Source organism: Haemaphysalis longicornis, unplaced genomic scaffold, assembly GCF_048455015.1.
Source record: "Haemaphysalis longicornis isolate Haplotype H1 unplaced genomic scaffold, Haemaphysalis longicornis Haplotype H1 scaffold_7, whole genome shotgun sequence".
NCBI classification, from domain to species: domain Eukaryota; kingdom Metazoa; phylum Arthropoda; class Arachnida; order Ixodida; family Ixodidae; genus Haemaphysalis; species Haemaphysalis longicornis.
This window is the reverse complement of record NW_027526422.1, coordinates 10,515,840-10,535,043: the sequence shown is the minus strand read 5'-3', so window position 1 is coordinate 10,535,043 and position 19,204 is coordinate 10,515,840. Positions and strand designations below refer to the sequence as shown.

The following is a 19,204-nucleotide window of genomic DNA, read 5'->3' as shown; positions in this document are numbered from 1 at the left end:
TTTAAACCAGACCAGTTTTGTGTGCGTGCGTGCGTGTGAACACGCACACTACACATGCACTCACTCGCACACGGAGACATTCCGAATGTTGTGGCTTTGGTTAAGCCTTTGGTTAACACCAGACGATCATATTTTTCTCCACTCTTTCAAACACACAAAAATCCTACTTCCATAACACAAAAATTGTATTTTGCACAAGGTTTATACTTCAACCACCAATGGCCATGCATCATTGTTTGGTGAATTAACATCAGTGTTTCACCATGACTGCATGCTTTGTAGCAGGTATCAGTGAGCAGGCATCGTCTTGGAAATTGCCTCCCACATGAATTTTACAGCGACAAGCTGTTGCTGAGACGATATGGTCCATATTATTGATCATTGGAATAATGGAATCTAATGACCAATATTCCACCAATATTGGAATATTGGTCATTAAAGGCAAACACGGTGGCTTTGATATTGGTTTCACACGCATTGGAGATTGTTGCTGGTTCAGTGCATACTGCTGTGTCATCTGATGTCATTTCTTCACTGATTCATCACAGCCAGCCACAAGCAGTTGTGCCATGGGCATACCACCTCATTTCATGTACCCCAAGCAACACCGCAGATGATATATTTCATGCATGTGCACAGTTATTGAACTGCAGCAGCACGAGTTGTCACAGGAAGCAAATCATCTTCGCAAGGGCTTCGGGCACGTTGCACTACAGAGCAGGAGAGCTCGAATACACCGCTGTATATTTCATGTCACTCTTTCTGCCACAATTTTGAAGCATTTGCAATCGTAGCATCTGAAAATAAAAAATTCCCTCAGCACGTGATTTTTTACGTGCACTTCTCAGTATCTTAGGCTTGTTTTGTTGCCATGGCAAACGCTTCATACACGCCAGTGCCCTACATTAGAGCAAGGGTATCAAGAAACTCCACTGGATTGAACAGTGGTTCTTCGCTCTTATTAGCCACAACACCATTTGCCTGTAATTCTTTTTGCCTTCCTTAGCGTACTACTTTTCTTCATGTATAACATTAGGCACTTCATATGTTTCTAAAAAGCCTGTAAAACTGTTTCTGCTGTGTATGCGATTCCCCTTTCGTGCAGGTAAATTTTCCTGGGGCAGAAGCTTCAGCGAATGCCTCAAGGAATATGTGTGTCCTCAAAGAGCATTGGCAGTTATTTTGTGCAGCACTGCAAAACATGCAGTTCACAATTTGAGGCGACCAAAATACTAACAAGGTACTGACGTGCACAAAATTCACGAAGCCTTTGCGGTCGCTAAGAAGGACGTTTGCTGGGTCAGCACCCCTTCAGAGGTGCTGCTTTCCAGCCATATCGAACTTCTTCTCAGATGAGGCGCTTTAGATCGCAGCCAGTTCAGGTGTTCCATCTTCCTGTGCCGTTGTCATCGGTGCTTTGTCATTGTGTTCACTTTTAAATCTGTTGTTTCGTTTAACAGTTTCATGACGTCGAGTGGAACATCATGTATATTTTGTATTCATTGCCTGCCACAATGAATTAAAGCCAGTTGACAAACAGCATTGTGTTCGTCTTTTAGTGCACAGCACTTTGGCAGCCGCTACTGAGGTTTGACATCGGCGTCGTAACAAAGCGGACGAAGACGAAAGAAAACGGCGGAGGAAAGCGCGACAAAAGTGTGCGGGGAAAAGCAGTGTGCTAAGCCCACACGAGGAGCTCCTCGGCAGCGAAGCATGGCGAAAGTGCGAGGGGGAGGCAGTGAGACACGCTGGGTGGTGGTGAAGCACTAGGGGACGACGCCGTAGCAGCGCATGCCGTCGTGTGCTCGACGGTGATGTGCGTTCACTTCCCAAGATGCAGTTCACAGTCCCCTCCCGAGACGCAGTTCGTGCCGCTGACGCAGAGGCTTACCATCGCTGCTGTCGAGAGAACCCCCGAGTGAGTGCTCCCTCAGCGCGCACTGCAGCGTTCAGGAGCGAGTGCTGACCAATGAGTGAGGCAACCGGTAGATGTGCTTCACATCCTCCTTGTAGCATGCCTCATCTGAACCACGTGACGTTTTCACAGGAGGTTCTAACTTGATTTACAACAAGCTCGACGCCGTCGACATGCTGCGAGATAATGGCGTAATAGCGAGCGCCGCCGTGCATTTGCTGACCACTTCCCGAGACTCAGCAAATATGCGCCGTGACCGAGAAGACTGCAGTCCGCGCTGCGCACAAATTTCGCATGAAGGAGTATAGTAATCAACAGCCATTTTTTTTCCCAGTTTCACCTTCTTGCTGTTTTCCAGCATGTTCAGAGGTCAATCCCAGCTGGTCTACACATTTCCACGGAGATTCATAACTTTTGCATTGTTTCATGGCCCTAGCCAGCCAGGTAACACATATAACTAGCCATAAATTTAAACCCATTATTGTAGAAAAAACAAGAAGGGTGTACATTTATACACTCAGCAAAGCAAGTTTCAGGCTGCCAGGCAACAAACTGCACATTGCAGGCATTGCAATGAACACTCACTGCAGTCATCTTTACTTCCAATCGGTTCAAGCATGCAGAGAGATAACTTGGCATTGCGTACTGCAGAGTTCATTTTTGGATAACTTACAAAATGCAGTGCCACCACTACACAGTGACAGAGCAAGAAAGAGGCCGAACCTCACGGAGATGGACAAAGACCTTTTCTGCACCACAATTTGTTTATTCCCTCAAGGAGCCTGTAATATAAGGAGAGACCAATAGCCGCGACGTCCCGGCGATACGATGGTGCTTCTATTTACAAGATGGCGAACTGATGAAGACGAAGCAGCTCGAGCGAGAGCTGCTCATGCGACTATGGGCACCGATGATGGTGATCACATCGGTGCAGCAATGATGACACCTATAAAGTTTCTACAGAGCCTATCCCATCCCATCCCATTAAATTTTATTTCTTCACTGCCGAAGCCTTCGCTGTGGCTGCTCTTATAAAAGGTTGGTGCAGATGTACACAACCGATTTCTTCAGTGCAATCAAAGTTATAAAATTCGTGTATGTTATTCCAAACCAGGCATGTACTGAGCAAAGCTTGAAGAGGTAAAAAAATGGCTGGCTATTACATGTGGTTTATGCAAAAAGTGCCAGCCCAAACCATAAGCAGCAAGATTATTCTAGTAATGCATAACACGGTACGCTAAAGTGACATCTTTGATCTTTCATCCACAGACTTAAAAGCAGCCTTGATTCAGACAGTGGATCCAAATGACCAGACTGAAAACCACTGCACCAATGCAATAACAAGGATACTTTCAACTCGGACAAAAAAAAAAAATCGCTTCAGTTTATTGTGTAGGAGTAAGCTTCGAAAAAGATTGGAAGAAACACCTTGGGTTCACACACAACAAATTATCCACATAAGGCTTCAAATTTGTTCACAAGTACTAAACAGAGCAGAAAACGGCACAAAATGTAGAGGCACAACTGCCTGCTTGCGAAGAACCCGTTGCGAAGGCTGTCCATTGCCAGCACAGCAAAAAATTTAACAAACGCGCAAAACAAGGCTACATGACCCACTCAGGCAAACGGTGGCCTTTTGGGACCAACCGGGCATGCCAGTCAGCTCAATCTGCATCAGCTTACCAACCCCATCATTATGTCGGCGCAGATTAAGCTTTCTTTTCTTCGAATCCCAATTCCATTACACCATACCCTGAGACCCAGCCCCTTCCTTCACCCACCACTGAAGTCAAGAGGGCAGAAGAATTAACTTTGCATCCTCAATGAGCCGCCACAGCACACAAGTGTCTTCAAGCAGGACGCCATCAGTTTCGCAGCAACCAGACAACATCTTGTTCCTGACACCGCAGCTATTTTTAGGCGTGCTTCCACAATGGGCGACGCCCACGTGAGGCGCCGAACGAAGCGCGCTGCGCCCCATTTGCAGACGGTGCGGCAGCTGGCCTTTCCAGGACGGCCAAGAAGAATCCCCGGGTCAGCATCTCCTTCGGGCCGAGGCGCACGCACCGCTCGCCCAAGGGACCCACGCCGCGCGTGGGGAGATCGGGCAGCGCGTGGGCAAGCACGAAGCGTCCGCGCACCCAGTCCAGCACCTCAGCGACCACGGCCTCGTTTTCCTGCTCGTAGAGCGAGCACGTCGAGTAGACAATGCGCTGGCAGCGGGGGAAGCGAGTGGCGTGCTTGAGCAGCATGGCCTGCAGGTTGCTCAGCCGCCGGAGCCGCTCCGCGCCCTCCGCACTGTGCGGGTCCAGCTCGTCCCCCGGGCGGTCGCAGAGGCCCGATCCGGAGCACGAGGGGTCCACCAGGATCAGCTCGGCATCGCAGTACGGCTGCTTCTGCGGGTCCAGGTCCAGGAAGTCTGCGCGTTGCACCCGGCAGATGGAGTCGAAGCCTCCGTGCTGCACCAGGGACTGCAACGTGCTCAGGCGCTCCTCACACCGGTCCACCGCCAGGATGCGCCTGCACACAAGCACGTCACGTTCTTCGGGCCACTGACAACACGGGATCTGTGAAGAAGCACCGGCCCAGCCGCCATCTTGGCACAAAAAGAGCGAAAATGCTGCAAATGTCATCAAAAACATGCACTGCCTGGACAAAGGCTCAGGAGGAAGCAGACATGGGCACATGTGCCACTAACAAACATCTTTTGCAACGCCAACCAGTTGTCCCTTTCCTGCCTTCCCTGTGGGTGGCCAACACACATTGCAGAACAGGCTGTTCAGGGCTACAGGCAAAGCTAGACACTAAGGTGCTGCCACCCAAGCCCACTTCCAACCTTGCGCTTCAATGGCAGTGCACTGCTCTCTAAAAAATTAGCAGTGGCTAAGCTCGGCTATGCCAGGATATACGTAGCGTGAGCTAAGGTTCAGCTGGTTATTCTTAGGTTTCCCAGTTGTCTAGGATTAGATGATTATCATGCTTACTGCTGCTAAAACGATTTCCAATCCAATCCAATCCAATCCAGTCGCAGCGACAGCGGCTCCGGCGCGCCAGCTGTGCGCCGTGAGACGTCACTGCTCCTCACACATGCCAAGCACGGCTCTCCAGGAGCCACATAAAAACTGCTCAACCTCAGCCAGTGTAGCTCAACATACAAAATGACGCTCCCCTGGCTGAAGTAAACAATTGCCACCAGTGAAGGCCCCCAGGTTCCTTGTCACCGTGGGGGTAATGGCAATTATGAGGCTTTGCAGGACCCTAACACAAAGGGGATGGTGATCCCTATCTAAAACAAAATCTTTCAGTGAGAAATAACTTGACGGTGCCACAAATTTCAACTTTGCAACTGTTGGCACACCACTTAGTCACCAAGTTTCAGTGAGACCAAGAGGAACCAGTACCCGGAATATCCTGGAATTTTGCTTGACCCGGGAAGAAGCAAGTTCGTGGGCTCAACACTTCCATTAATGTAAAACACAAAAACTTTGTTTCATCTGAATAACTGTTCCAGCAGCACCTTGAAAACCTTAGTACAATCTAGAGTTTAAGTGAGTCTGATACAGAAGTACAATTTTTTTAGCACTGAAATGCTTTGCTCCAGATGCCAAGATGTCTTCTTGCATATATGGGGATCATGCATTGCCTGGAATAAATTTTAAACCAGCATTACTGCAACAGTTTCAAAAGACCACAAAAAAAGGCCACTCATCTCCTCCGCAACGTCGAATGGGCCCGCATCAGCATAGACGGTGGTGTTCAAAACAGCCCTTCTTCCTCAGCAACATGCACATTAGTCAGTCAGACACAAAACTGACAAGCAAAAATAATAAAAAAAATTTGGTGGGGCTTGTGGCACCTTTTGACCCCATTCAACCCTTCATCTCTGCCGCATCCAGCGCTGGGCCTCATACATGCTATGTGCGGCAGGACTGACCCTTAACTGAGGCAGAGGGAAGCAAGCTACGAAAGCTGGCTTTGGGTGAAACCAATGCCCTTTTCCTCCACCCATAGCGTTTTGACTAGTGTTTCCACTAGCGTTTTTCTTGGACAGAGAAATTTGAGGTACAGAAGGTCCTAGAGTGCCCCGTAACCTGCTCCCAAACAGCTGAAACCGGAGTGGACAACGTGAGTGACACTGTAATACAGCGGCAGCATATTGGCCATTCCGAATTTGTGCATGCAAATTGTGACTAGCAGGAAATAACAAGAACAAAATCATTAAACACAAATTATTAGTCGGAACCCCTTTAAAGTAAACAGCAGATGATGTGCACCCATTGCATAAAAATTTCCTTCTCACCAGCACACCTCAAGATCCCCGGATGCCAGAACTCTTGTGCCCATAAGTTGAAAAGGACTCTAGACTTTCCATGCTTTTATGTGCTCACGTCAACAACCTTATAGAGTACAAATTTTCCAGCAAGTATCGAAGTGGTGAAAAGGTTTTGCTACTGCTGCCCACAGAACTTATTTCCACAAACCCTACCTCCCACAACTCAAAAATAATACCTGTATAAGCATGCCCACGTGAAACGTTTGTGAAGTGCTGTATGAGCCCACACAAACCCACGATGAGCGCACAAAAGCAGTAACGCACAAGCAAACTGGCCGGTAACGTACGGCCGGTAAGCTCTCTTGACACAGCAAGCGATGCTCACCCAGTGTTGCGCATGAGTGCTGCTGCGTAGGAAGCCTTCATGCCCGGCGCTGCACAAGCGTCCAGCAGAACAGCACACGGCCTGGGGTCTAGGGCGATTACAGCCATGCCCGATGCCTGCACACACAGGACAGTGGCAAAGACACAACGGTGAAACACAGTCCACGCTGCACTTGGCTAGGCATGAATTACTGCGCCGTTAGCTGAAACCTATCCCTTACTTCGTACCACTATTACCACCTTGATATGCACAACTCGCATCCACTCCTGGGGTCAATATGACCCAATGCGTTACCAACAACACCCCAAGGAAGACACACAAACCGCTTGTTTAAAGGGACCATAAATTGGGGTGCTTTTTGTAAAACCAGTACAAAACTCAGGTTTTTTTCTGGTTAAATCTACAGATGTATCAAGTAATACATACACTCCATTTATTTTTGATGGTATCACAAGCTTTTTAACTTTAACGCGTTAAAATTGGTTACCGTATTTTCCGGTGTATAAGTCGCGGTTTTTTTCTGAAATTTTCGGTGGTGCTTCTTATCCACCCGTGCGACTTATGTATGGAATAAATCCGGTTCGCGGCGGCCGCGCGTGGCCAGTGCACGTTAAGAGACACAGCTCTATGGTCTAAATGAATCCGAAGCCCACCGCTACGGTGTTTCTCATAGCCCATATGTTGCATCGGCACGTTAAACCAAAGAATTTTCAGCTTTTTCCAGTCAAAAACAATGATAATGGCCTGCGACAACTGCGCGCCCATGGAGGAAAGAATACTCAGGAGAGGCCCCTAGCATCCCAATGCATTGCAAAAAGTGAAAGAAGTGACGTCATTTTTTCTTGAGCCCATGAACAATGTTGCTTACTTCTTTACAACTGCGGCGGCCAAATTAGGGCGAATAGAACTGACAAATTTTTAAGGCGCTTGGTATGTGGCTGCCTCGCTACGCTTGCAAACCAGCGCAGTCGCTACGACAAACGTTTTTAGATTAGGCCGGTTTGAAAACTCCGCCGTCGGAGGCGGCCTTAACTTATACCCCGGCCGCAGCGGCGCTTACGTCGCGTCGAGATCGGCGGAGCGAGCCGCTGCCGCCGCCGGCGACCTGCCGGGAAAATCCCCTTCGCTCAGCGTTGGCGAGAGCCACAGTTCGTTCTTTGCTCACTGTGTGTTTCTTCGTTGTGAAGTGAAGTAAAATTTATCGCTGCTGAGACATAGCGCGCAAAGACCGCAGTGATGTACCACCCCAAACAATGCTCCCTTCGTCTGCGTTCGCCATCCCGCGAGCCTGTTGCTATGACGACGACAAACGCTACTTTGCCAGGCTTAAGAGCTGAAAAATCGTCCTTCTATCTCAAAAAGGAAGGCCGTTTTTCGATTGAAACTTTGGGTGAGGGTTAGAATGGGCAAATTGAAGGCGAAATCAACAGCTTAGAACATGACATCGCACCGAGGAATTAGCGACGAAGCGGTTTTCGCTTCGAAGCGGGAGGGCAGGGCGATGCCATGTTAGTCGAATCAAACCGGAGAGAGCAAAGAATGATGGGATAGAGTGCTGGGCTCCGTGGGCTCAAGTCATGGCGGGACTCGGCTTCACAAATGTGACGTCAGGGCCTCTCCTAAACCTTTTCTTTCCTCCATGTGCGCGCCACTTTCTGCCATGCGCAGTGACTACAGTTCAGAATAAATTCACAGTAATAGCAAACTGGGTAGCAAAAATAAAATGCAGCTTATAAATTATTACAAAGAGTTACTCTGAAGGAGGTGAACGTGCTGCTAATTTTTAAAATGACAGCTTGCTGATAAGTTTCGATTTTCGGGCCGCTTCCGGTCGCATCACTTCCGTCCGCCATGACACCTTTATTGCGCTGATTTACGACAGCACGCAAGAGACGCGCGACGTTTGGAGAGGTGGCCAAATGGGTCTCACACTCGTGGGACTTCATTTCTGCAAAAACAGTTGTAGCCGGGTTCATAAAGGCCGGAATGATCCATTCCGCGAGTGGTGACGATGTTGACGAAGAAATCAGTGAGTCGGAGGACGACAGCAATGTGCCGGCGGAACTCCCACTTGAAGTTGCTGATATTGCTTGTTAGCGAGTCGGAGGAAGAAGACTTCAATGGTTTTGCCTAAACGCCGTCTGTAAGTACATGCTATCTGTGTGTATCAATAAACCATTTTTGAGAAGTTAGTTCTGTCTAGACTTTGGACGGTATATGCACGTGTCTAGCCCTCCTTACCGGCGATGCGTTGATAGGCGGCCGCCGCCGCAACCATGTACTTTCGCCGCTCTTTCTAACGATCTGGTTCACTATGAGTTCACCTAATTAACAAGTGCGTCTTGTACACCGGTGCGACTTATATACGTTTTTTTTCGGAAAAACTCATTTTGAGGGGGGTGCGACTTATACAAAGGTGCGACTTATATACCGGAAAATACGGTAATTCGAGCTGGTAATTGGGGGGACATCACGTTTTTCTGAAAAATGCTCTCCGAAATATGGCATTCGTTTGGAAATTAATCAGTAATGATGACTGTAAAGAGCACTGATAACTTCTAAGAAATTAAACATTTTATTCACGAAAAGCTGGTCATCGATTTTTCGCTCATCCTTATTTACATCTGCTAGCGCAACATGTCGGTCTTCATTCGAGACCTGTCCGACCACTGAACGTATCTCCATTGGGAGAAAGAAAGTTCTCTCGACATCGCAGCTTCCATTAGCCAGGCACAACAGTGTCAGTGCACCGTTTGCCAGCCTGGGCTAACGAGTGGTAGAGTCCTGCCAGTACTGAATGAGTTCAAAAGCTGTGTCTCTGGGGCCTGCTTCCACCCATACTGGTTGAGAACGGCAGACCTTCAGCACACGTTTGTGCAGATCACTACTTTGAAAAGGTCCATTCAGGGACCTCCTGAAACATGTCTGGGGTGTACGTATTGGGTGAAATCGGGTTTCACCCGAAAATGAACAACCCTAACCGTAGCGAATCATGCTCTCGTTCCTCCTACAACTCCTCCCTATCGCGGAACGCAATAAGGCACGGCACTGTCTCTTGCGAGAAACGGCAACGCTATTCCACTCCTAAAGCGCTAAGTTGGGCGAGTTGGTTACTGCATACTAAGGAATCCATCGTACTAGCGAACACTAAGACAGGGACACAGCTTAAGAGAAGACGAAACACACGCTAGAACTTCAACCCACAACTTCAGCTATAACTTCCTGTTTATATGGCATAAACTGAGTTGAAGTTCTAGTGTGTGTTTCGTCTTATCTTAAGCTGTGTCCCTGTCTTAATGTTCGCTAGTACGATGGATTCCTTAGTTTACTATTCCACTCACCATCCTGCTTCAGCCATTCAGCAGGCAGTGGGAAGTACAGCACATCGATTATGACCGTGTGTCTGCACCAACAGCTGCCAATGCCCGAGAGGGTGAAGCAAAAATGGTCGTACCTTGTCCTGCAGGAGGAGCTGCATGCCAGACACCAAATCGAGGTGTGAGAGCTTGCAGCCGTGGCCGAACACGAGCCAGTCGCGCAGGTGGAAGTCCTTGAGGAACTCGTGCGGCCCCAACCGGCGCACGCGCTCCAAGAACCAGGACAACCCACGGCGGCGCCGGTACCGAACTCGGACAAAGCCCAGCACCTCCAGCTGCCACACCACGCTCGCCGTGTCCGCGAGGAGCGTGTTGACGCGGGCGTAGCGTGGCAACAGCGGTGCCTCTGCATTCAAACATGCGCGCGAGTAAGGGCTCAGAGTTCAGCGTCTTAGGTCAACAACGACGACTGTGGGGTTAAACGCACCAAGTTACACCTGAGATTTGAGGCGCCCCGTAGTGGAGGGCTCCTGATAAATTTTGGCCACCTGGGAATCTTTACCATGCGCCGAAATCTTGACACACGAGAGTTTGCACTTTTCGCCTCCATCAGAAAAGCACAGCCACTGCGACCAGGATTGATCCCATGTCCCTGGGCTTAGCAGCACCTCATGTCAGCCACTAACCCACCACAGCGGGTGATAACCATAATGTCGCCACAGTAGTTGCAACACGCTCTCATGGTAGAAAAATTTAACTTTCACTTATTTCACAATTAATAAAATGTTTTATATGTTCATACACAGGTAGTACAGCCTGCTACAGACTTGCCAGTAGGTCTTCGTAGCTGGCGTCAGCAAATCATTGTGGATCATGGTGTGACAGCGAAGAAACAGGCCCATTTGGAAGCAAGTTTCTGATTAAAAATGCGTGTACATCAGTCTGACAAACCAAGAACATGCCCTACGCATTCTAGGCTTTTTTCTGGTAAGGAAATTATGCGATCTCACCCAAGTGCACTCCCTGCACACAAACTTTGTGTATGTCCAAAAAAAAGAAAAGAAGTGAACATTAAAGACATTTTACTGAATGTGAGAATGAAGGCTTTTCTCTACTGCATATTCAATGAGGTAACTAGTGCAGTGCAGCGCAGTGCAGTGCAGTGGAGTGTGTGTGTGCGCGCGCGTGCGCATGTGCGTGTGTGTGTGTTCACACAACGTATTTTGACCCCATGCATAAAATTTTCAGGTGGAGGTGGTTCCTCCCCCAAATTTTTTTCTTTTTTCACCCAACTAAAATTAATAATTCCCCACACAGCTTCCTTTACCATCCTTGCTAACAAAAAATTTTTGCCAGCACAGCTGTAGAAATGTTCTGAGCCAAGTCATTACTAAGTGGATGACGGTTCGAGCAAGTTGTTTCATATTGAAGTTACATGGCAAACAGCACAAAAACGGGACACAATGAAGGGAAACATTTCCTATTATTCATGTCCAATTTTTGTGTCATTCACCACCCAAGTCAGTAAAACTGAACTTTTTTTTTTTTTTTTTTTTTCAATTATTCCCATTGTAACAACAACTAAATTTGAAGTATCTTGGTGGAGCTGCTTCATGGTCATAGTGCGCCAGACAAAGAGCAATACATCAAGAAAAGCTAAAAGATGTTAATCAGGGTACAATAAAGACAAAAACATTTTTAAAAAGTTCGATCATTAATGTAGGTAAAGCCAGTGTAGAAAGGCACTGCCCCAAAGTAATTTCAGAAACATTATTAAAGTGCACTATTGGTTAGACACTAAGTTTTTTAAAAAAGTATTACGAGTAAAGGCGTACAAAGAGGTGTATATGACACAAACGTTGGCCTTGCGTGCTCACACAACTGTGAAAATCAAAGTGCAGCAACCCCCCCCCCGGGGAAACTGAGCGAGTTTTTGTTGGAAGAGTCGATTCATACTGAATGGTAGGCTTAGCACAACAAAGACGAAAACAGTGACGAGATGAGACAGGCAACAGTAGCACCCGTCCCGTCTCTCTCGGCACTGTCCTCATCTTTGTTCCATCCCTTCTCTCACTTCGTCCAGCTCAATGCTTGCCAGCAGAACGGGCTCCTTACTCAATCCCTCTTCTCGTCGGCAGTGGTGGTATCGGAGGGGGGGGCCTCGTGGTACGCCTCGTAGACAAAGAGGGCCAGCACGATGTGCACGCAGAGCACGCTGACCACGGTGGCGCCCACCGAGCACACGGTGGCCGACGCATGCCACACCTCAGCCAGCGCCCACCGGGCCCCAAAGAAGCCGGCCAGCGGCAGCGTCGCCATCAGCGCCGTGTACGCCAGCAGCGTCGTCAGCGGTCCCGCCATCGCCTCAGTAGCCCTGCGCCACACACAAGGCCCCCCCGCCCCACCACCATCGTCAGTTACACCGCCCGGCCATCCTCACCTGTGGGGGGAACAGCCGCCAGGGCCTTCCTCAGCTGCGGCAGGCAGGCGAGCACCTGGTCGAAGCGAGGGCAGCAGCCCGGTTTGACAGGCTGCCTGTGATCGAACAGGGCCACGTGCACCAGAACCAGGGCCACAGTCTTGGGCATGTGGTCCAGCAGAGGGCTCTGTTTTACCAGCGCCTCCAGAAGAGGCTTTTTCTGCAGCACCAATCGCACCAGGGCTGCCAGCGAAGGCTTGGAATTTGGCTGCATCCACCAGAAGAAAGGGGACACTGCCCGAGTCTGCCCGCCTGCCCAGCCATACCAGGGGGCGCTAATTCAAGACTGGATTAGTGCCTACAAGTTGTTGGGACCGCTATGGCTCAATGAGCAACAGCTGAAACAAAAAACTTGAGCAGAGTGTGCCTTGCATGCGGCACTTGCGCGACCAGTGCAACGTCTCAGTCGCAGCGCTCTTCTGACTGCTTGCTGCGGGAGTGCCACACTCACACAGTAACACTTCATGTTCCTCTCAGTTCACAAACTCGCGCATGCCTTTCTGTCCGTCACTCGTCCAAACCTGCACCCCCTCACCTAAACACTTCACAGGCACTACCCTCTTCTTGGGCAACATGCTGTTCCAGTGTCAATAAATAAATAAAAACAAGCCAGAACCTCATAGCACTGCATCATCCCAGCCACAATTTCTAGTTATCCTGCCAATGAGCGCTGATCTTGATCTCATTGCCACTTAGGCATGTCGGATTTGGGCACCACAGGCCGAATTTCCATTTTGAGTGAGCTCAATTGTTCGGCAGTAACGAGGAATTTCATCCAGCAAGCACTATTAGCAGAAAGCAAACTGCAGCAGTTTTTTTTTTGCTCTCTTTGTTTTTAAAACTATGATGTGCAGTCCTCAGATTTTAGTGGTTGCAAAGCTTCTGCCAGTGTACTGAGTTCACTTCATAGTGCATGTGCGGCACGGAGCATGTCCCCTCAAGAATATTTTGGTAACTGATTGATCACTGATTGTAAGGTTTAACGCACTGACTCTTTACAGGCAATGAGGCGCGCCGTAGTGGAGGGCTCCAGATTAATTTTGACCACCTAGGGATCTTTAACGCGCGCCGAAATATCGAACACATGGGCGTTTTCACTTTTAGCCTCCATCAGAAAAGCGGCCACCGCGGCTGGGAATCGAACCCGCATCCTTGTGCTCAGCAGCACAACACCTTAGCCATTGAGCCACCACGGCAGGTATTTCGGTAACGGAAGATACCAATCTACACAACTGGCAATCTGTGCCCTTCACGGGAACGTGACAGAGCATGTACCAAACAGTTTGGTTGGAATATTTTGCAGTTAATATGCGGGGTTGGACAGAACAAGAGCACACCTGCAGGTTGAACTCCCAACAGAAAAAGTATATAAAAAAAAAAAGAAAAGTGTACTAAAGCTATGCCTTCACTGAACAACTAAAACAAAAGTGGGGAAATACACAGATTGATGCCAAAGTGCTCACGTAGAAATTATTGATTTATTTTTGCATATCAGCAAAACATGAAGCAAACAGCCGACTGACTGCCAGCTTCAAGCGGTGAAAGAGCACACGTGCGATCAACAGCAAAAATTGTAGCACTACGAGCAGTACGTTTCATGTTTAAAAATATAGCTACATATCACATCACCAAAACCAAAACCAACAATGGTGCCATTACAGTGTCCGGGCAGCAATATTTTCCCTAAAAAAGTCCCCAATTCCTCCTTGAAAGCTTTTTCAATATTTCAAATAAAATATATTATACAAACTTAAATGTACTGTCAGGAGCAAGCGTCTGTATTTCCCACGCGCAACGATTGAAACGCAATGCAGCACCAGCCTGTAAAAGCCCGCCTGCTGACGAGATACTGGCTGTGCAGCCTGCTTTACCCATATGCATGTTCATTTGTTCCCACGAGTGCATGCGCTGTCGGCACACAGTGAGACCCAATGGTGTCGCTTGGCTGCACAAGTCGCTTGGCTGCACAAAGGGTGTCTCCACCCTGTACGGCGGCGTTGGCATCGAGGTACTCGCACGTTTGTTTACGTTACTGAACCTAGATGGCGCCACAATACCGTGGCAAGCTGTCTGTTTTTGACCTGGCTTGTTTTTGTTCTGGGAGAAAATAATCGTTTCGTAAAACATAGTCCTCGATCGACAAATATGGTCACGTAAGACACCGTCGCTTGCGTCAGTAGGCCAGTGTCGTCTGAGACGAGCCCAAAACACCGCAGAGCTGTGAAGCTAAACCAAGCATAATGAGCGCAGTACCAACAGCAGTACGCATCAGTACTTCTATGTTTACATGTGCTTTCGTAACTTCCACTGTTTGTCCCATCATTCTTATTGCTTTAAAAAGAATGTGCCCTAAATTTAAGCACAAATAGCTCGTTCTGCAAGCTTCTAAGCTCAGCCTAATTTGCGTTTGCTTTTGCCGGCCTCCGCTAACCGCAGAGCAGGCCGGTATGGCATCATAGGTTCTGTTGCTGGAAATGAGCGAGTGGGTGGCATGGCCATTCCCTTTTTTCCTAATTATATAGCTTATCTGAGCGAAGTTTACATTAAAACTGGTGTCAGTATGATTCTAATGAAGCAGTCTTTCAAATGAACCAAACTTGTGTTTTGTCTTCGTGGCTCCTTTAAAGCTCGGCAGTGTTTGTTCTTTTTTGTTGCTCCTCCTTATCATCACTGTGCTTCACACAATCTGAACTGAACAAATGCATGCTCGGGCCTTGTTTAAATGAAGCGTGTCAGTGTGTTTAAGTTCACGATAAGGAGTAACAAAGAAGGCACTCTCGTTTAACGCATCGCTCTGTAAATCATTTTAATTGCGCTGGTTACTGTGGTTCAGCCGGAATGGTTCCAAACGGCGTGACACATGCACAACTGAAGAAACATCGGTCGGTCTTACCGTCTACCAATAGCACTCAAGTTTGCCAACAAAGATGCCTGCAGTTAAAATAGGCCGCACAATCAGTGTCTCAACAGCAGCCACACCTTTGCATGGTGGCACTGCAATACATTTCAGCCGCCACACGCATGGAATCCAGACTTTTGCTGCCAACAGTACCTTCCAAGTACAGCCGAGCCCACTTATAACGAACGCATTGGGAAAATGAAAACAGTTCGTTATATCCGCTTTTCGCTACATCTGGACACAAAATCTATGTATACAAACGGTAACGGGAAACAAAGATTTGTTCGTTATAGCCGCAGTTTCGTTAAACCCGGGTTCGCTATAAGTGGGCTACACTGTATCCACATGGACAAGTTCTTTACCTTCACATAGTGGTGAGAAAGGGGCGAATTACACAGAAGATGCCTTCCTTTCTCTTAATGAACATTTGGATACATGTCAAATTGCTACAATGTCGCTGAAATGCATAGTAATGTTCATATTTGTAGTTACGGGCACTCAATGTTTTTTTTTGTTTGTTTTAACGCCAAGAAGAGCATACTTTTTATCTGCTTTCTTTGAAAAGCGTGTAACTGAGAGTAAAGCTAATTTCCATGAACATGACACTCCACAATGCGGCTGACTAATGTTGCAACAAATACCAACACTGCCAAAAATCGATAAAGCTTTACCAATGACGCAAGAAACTGCACCGCAAGCGGAAACCTGTACAGCTGACACAGGCGCTTTTGCAACAGGGATACGCACTTGGGCAACATTTGAAAAGCGTTGCAAGGCCCCCTTCAAGTGTCATGTTCTGCACCAGGGCAGACAAAGGGTTTTGCGGTACAACAGCGGCATAGTTATTAAAATGTGTAGTATTCACGCAAAACGACGATGACTCCGTTCTACTCACCCGCCGGTAATACACAGATAGGGTAACCAGCGAGTGATCAGGCAATAACTCAATTATACTTCTACGCATTATTGTTCGATGCTTTCGTGGTATATATTAAGTTACTTTCGGTACAGCACGCGTGAAGCACTGCTCTACACCTCGGAAACCTCTCCTTTTTCGCATCGGTCAACTCTACTACACTACTACATATTTTTAGAAAAGGGTGTGGAGTGGAACCTCATAGGTCGCTGTCAACATATAGTGCATAAAAACACCGCTCAAATATCCTGTGCAAATAAACACTTCGATTACGACTACACCCCCCTCCCCAAACGGGCAACTGCTGTAAAAAGTACTAAAGCAAAGGTTGCAAAGGTCGTTTGAAAGCTTGGACATGACACACGATGTGCCCACAAAGGAGCTGAACTAAAGATCCTCGTGATCGCGCAATTAAGAAGAAATGTAAGTATACCAAAGATGTGCAGAGGCTGGTTACGGTAACATACGTGTCGCAAGATATTAAAAGCTGCCAAAAGTACGGCGGAGGACTTTATACTCCCCCCACTTCTACGCTTACCAGGGCATAAATGAAACGCCAACGGTTCTCACCGGAAATTTAGCAGCATCAATAAGCGACTGCAGAGACTGTGCGGGGGTCTGGCTCATGGCGTCCACGATGCGCACCGCTACCCTGTAACGCTGGGGCATGCGGGCATGACTGTGCCAACTGACAGGCATAGTAGTACACGCTTGTTGTACGATCCAGATACTTGCAAAACTAGAAGTTAGCTGCCTGTAGTACCAGTTTTCCACTAACTTTTTGTCGTCAACGTTTCGTTTTGCACCCACGGGCACACTTTGTGGCTTCCAGCACGCCTTCAAGCATGGAAGAATGAAAATTATGATGATGATAACCGGGTGAACCGGGTTAGGTTTTATTGGCGCCCCCTGGTTTATCAGGATCAGCACATACAGAAATCACAGGAGAAATATAAAATTAGTTATCTATTTCTTATCACTTCTAACCATAACGTCTTAACGTTCTGATAAACCATTGAGAAAAGGAAGCTCTTTTCTCCTCCACAGCAAAAGTTGCTCCTCCACGTGCGGTCCATCATGGAGGAAGAAACTCTACAGGCCTAAGCACGAGACAGTAAAAATGTATGTTAACGCAATCACATATTTATTATTAAAATCGTAAAGTTTTCTAATTGCCCTTGGAACATAGTTTTGTAACGTCGCTTCAGCGCGCACTCCTCGCTTCGTAATGAATGAAGATGATGCGGTTACTATAACCACAGAACAGGGAGGATTTTAGAGAAGCAAAGGTCTAGCTTTGCCTGTAGTGCCAGAAAAAGCGTAGTGGCGGCGTCGTGAACTACCCAGTACGCCCGCTTGATGGCGCTGTAAACACGGCTTTGTAAACATGGCGGATGCTTTTTGCACAGGCCGCTTGAGCTCCTTAATAACATGGCTGCCCTCGCACGGCGGCCGCCGGCTCGCTGCTCCACGGCCGGACTCGACTCTCCTCCTCCCGCGCGCGAAAGGGGCGTCGAGTCCGGCCGTGGCTGCTCCTGCTGGCTCCTGGCTGGCACGCTGGTCGCGTGTTTACTTGCGCCGCGCTAGTGAAGTGATGTTACGCCAGGTGACCAGATGGCCTCGACTGGCACAGACCACAGTGAGCAGCAAGTGAGAACAAATCGTTTATTGACATCCGCAAGTTTACAGAGGCCAGGACATCATTTCATTTCGATCGCTGCAATTGTACGTCGCTTTCGTGACAACATTTTTTTTTTGCCATAACAACTCGTTCACTTGCGCTAAGATTTCGAACGAAGGGCACAAATGAAGTATTGACGGCGACAACGGTTTCCTTTGCACCGTCTTTCTAGCGGAGTGCATAACACTCACCTTCTGTTTGAAGAATCGAATATTCTGGCCTCGACAGCTGCCTTCCGATGCGGAATTTCCCACATTTGTCATTCCACAAGCACTCAATTCTCGTGTTTTGCCAGTCCTCTCAACAACTGATGGACGCAAAAGCACATAACAGCAATAACAGTCACGAAACCGGTGCTCCGCGCACATTGAAACGGTCGGCCGTTGCAGCGGTTTCAATTTGAATTGGCGGCTTTGTGGTTGCGAATTCAGAAACAAGGTGGTGCACCAGTCGGCTGTTCGTAAAAAGTTGCGTACATTTTTGCTCAACGGATGTTTGATGCGGAACTTGTTAATAGTATTTTTAAATAACACATTGTAAGCGAACTGTGTGGGCTCTTTGAGTCACGGAATGAATGTTTTGTATTCTATACCAAAAGTAACATTTTGCCTGCGCCGTCTGGTGGGCTTGATGGTCGAAAACAGCGCTTTAGGTTGGTCAAGGTTGGTCACGTGGGGCGTCGATTTTTACGCCGCCTATAGGGAAGACAGGGAACGTCCAAGCTTGCGAGCCCTGCTATAACAGTTTCCTTCCTTGGTCTGGGGTGGCTGCAAATAACAGCTTTTGGTTCCTACATGATACGACTCATATTCCCATTTAGATTATGTCACAGAAAACAAAGAATAAAAAAAATTCCAGTGGACAACGTCCTGCAATTGAACGCCAGAGTCTAATATTCTTCGATCGTTCTTTTGCCCTTTGAGATATGATTTGTTTGGCGATGCACTCTCGCCTAACGCTTTCGAGTGGCTTCGATCTTCCTTTAACACGCTGCGCCGCTGCTCGTTCCTGCCGCCATGAAACGACTTGACCGGTTTACGTCGAGGGTGGGAAAAAATGGCTACGAAGAAAAGTTTGACATCCACCCATGGATGATCAGACTTTCCTTCGTAGAATCTTACTTCCCTTTGGGGATTACCTGTTCTGTGGGATTACCCCTAAATCGGTCAAAAAAATGGCTGCAGCTGAGCTCAGGTAACCCTGGTACGCAAGCGAAAGTTTGGTTTAGCCTGGTGAAGTCTTGGTTTCAACCTGTTAACCTTTGATTTAGCTGCAATTATTATACTATACGTCCAAAGACTGCCTTTGTCTACAGTTTTGGTCCCACTTCCGGTGTTTT

General features: G+C 47.9%; 1 protein-coding gene across 1 annotated transcript; it reads right to left on the bottom strand.

Moving 5' to 3' along the window:
• Positions 1-3,280: 3,280 nt before the first annotated feature.
• Nsun5 (Nop2/Sun-like domain containing protein 5) lies at positions 3,281-17,052 on the bottom strand. The gene is made up of 5 exons (XM_077675963.1): positions 16,755-17,052; positions 12,331-12,577; positions 10,028-10,296; positions 6,574-6,689; positions 3,281-4,435 (listed from the first exon to the last, which is right to left on the bottom strand). The coding sequence occupies exons 1-5, from the start codon at positions 16,881-16,883 to the stop codon at positions 3,832-3,834; spliced, it is 1,365 nt and encodes a 454-aa protein (XP_077532089.1). The 5' UTR covers positions 16,884-17,052; the 3' UTR covers positions 3,281-3,831.
• Positions 17,053-19,204: the final 2,152 nt, after the last annotated feature.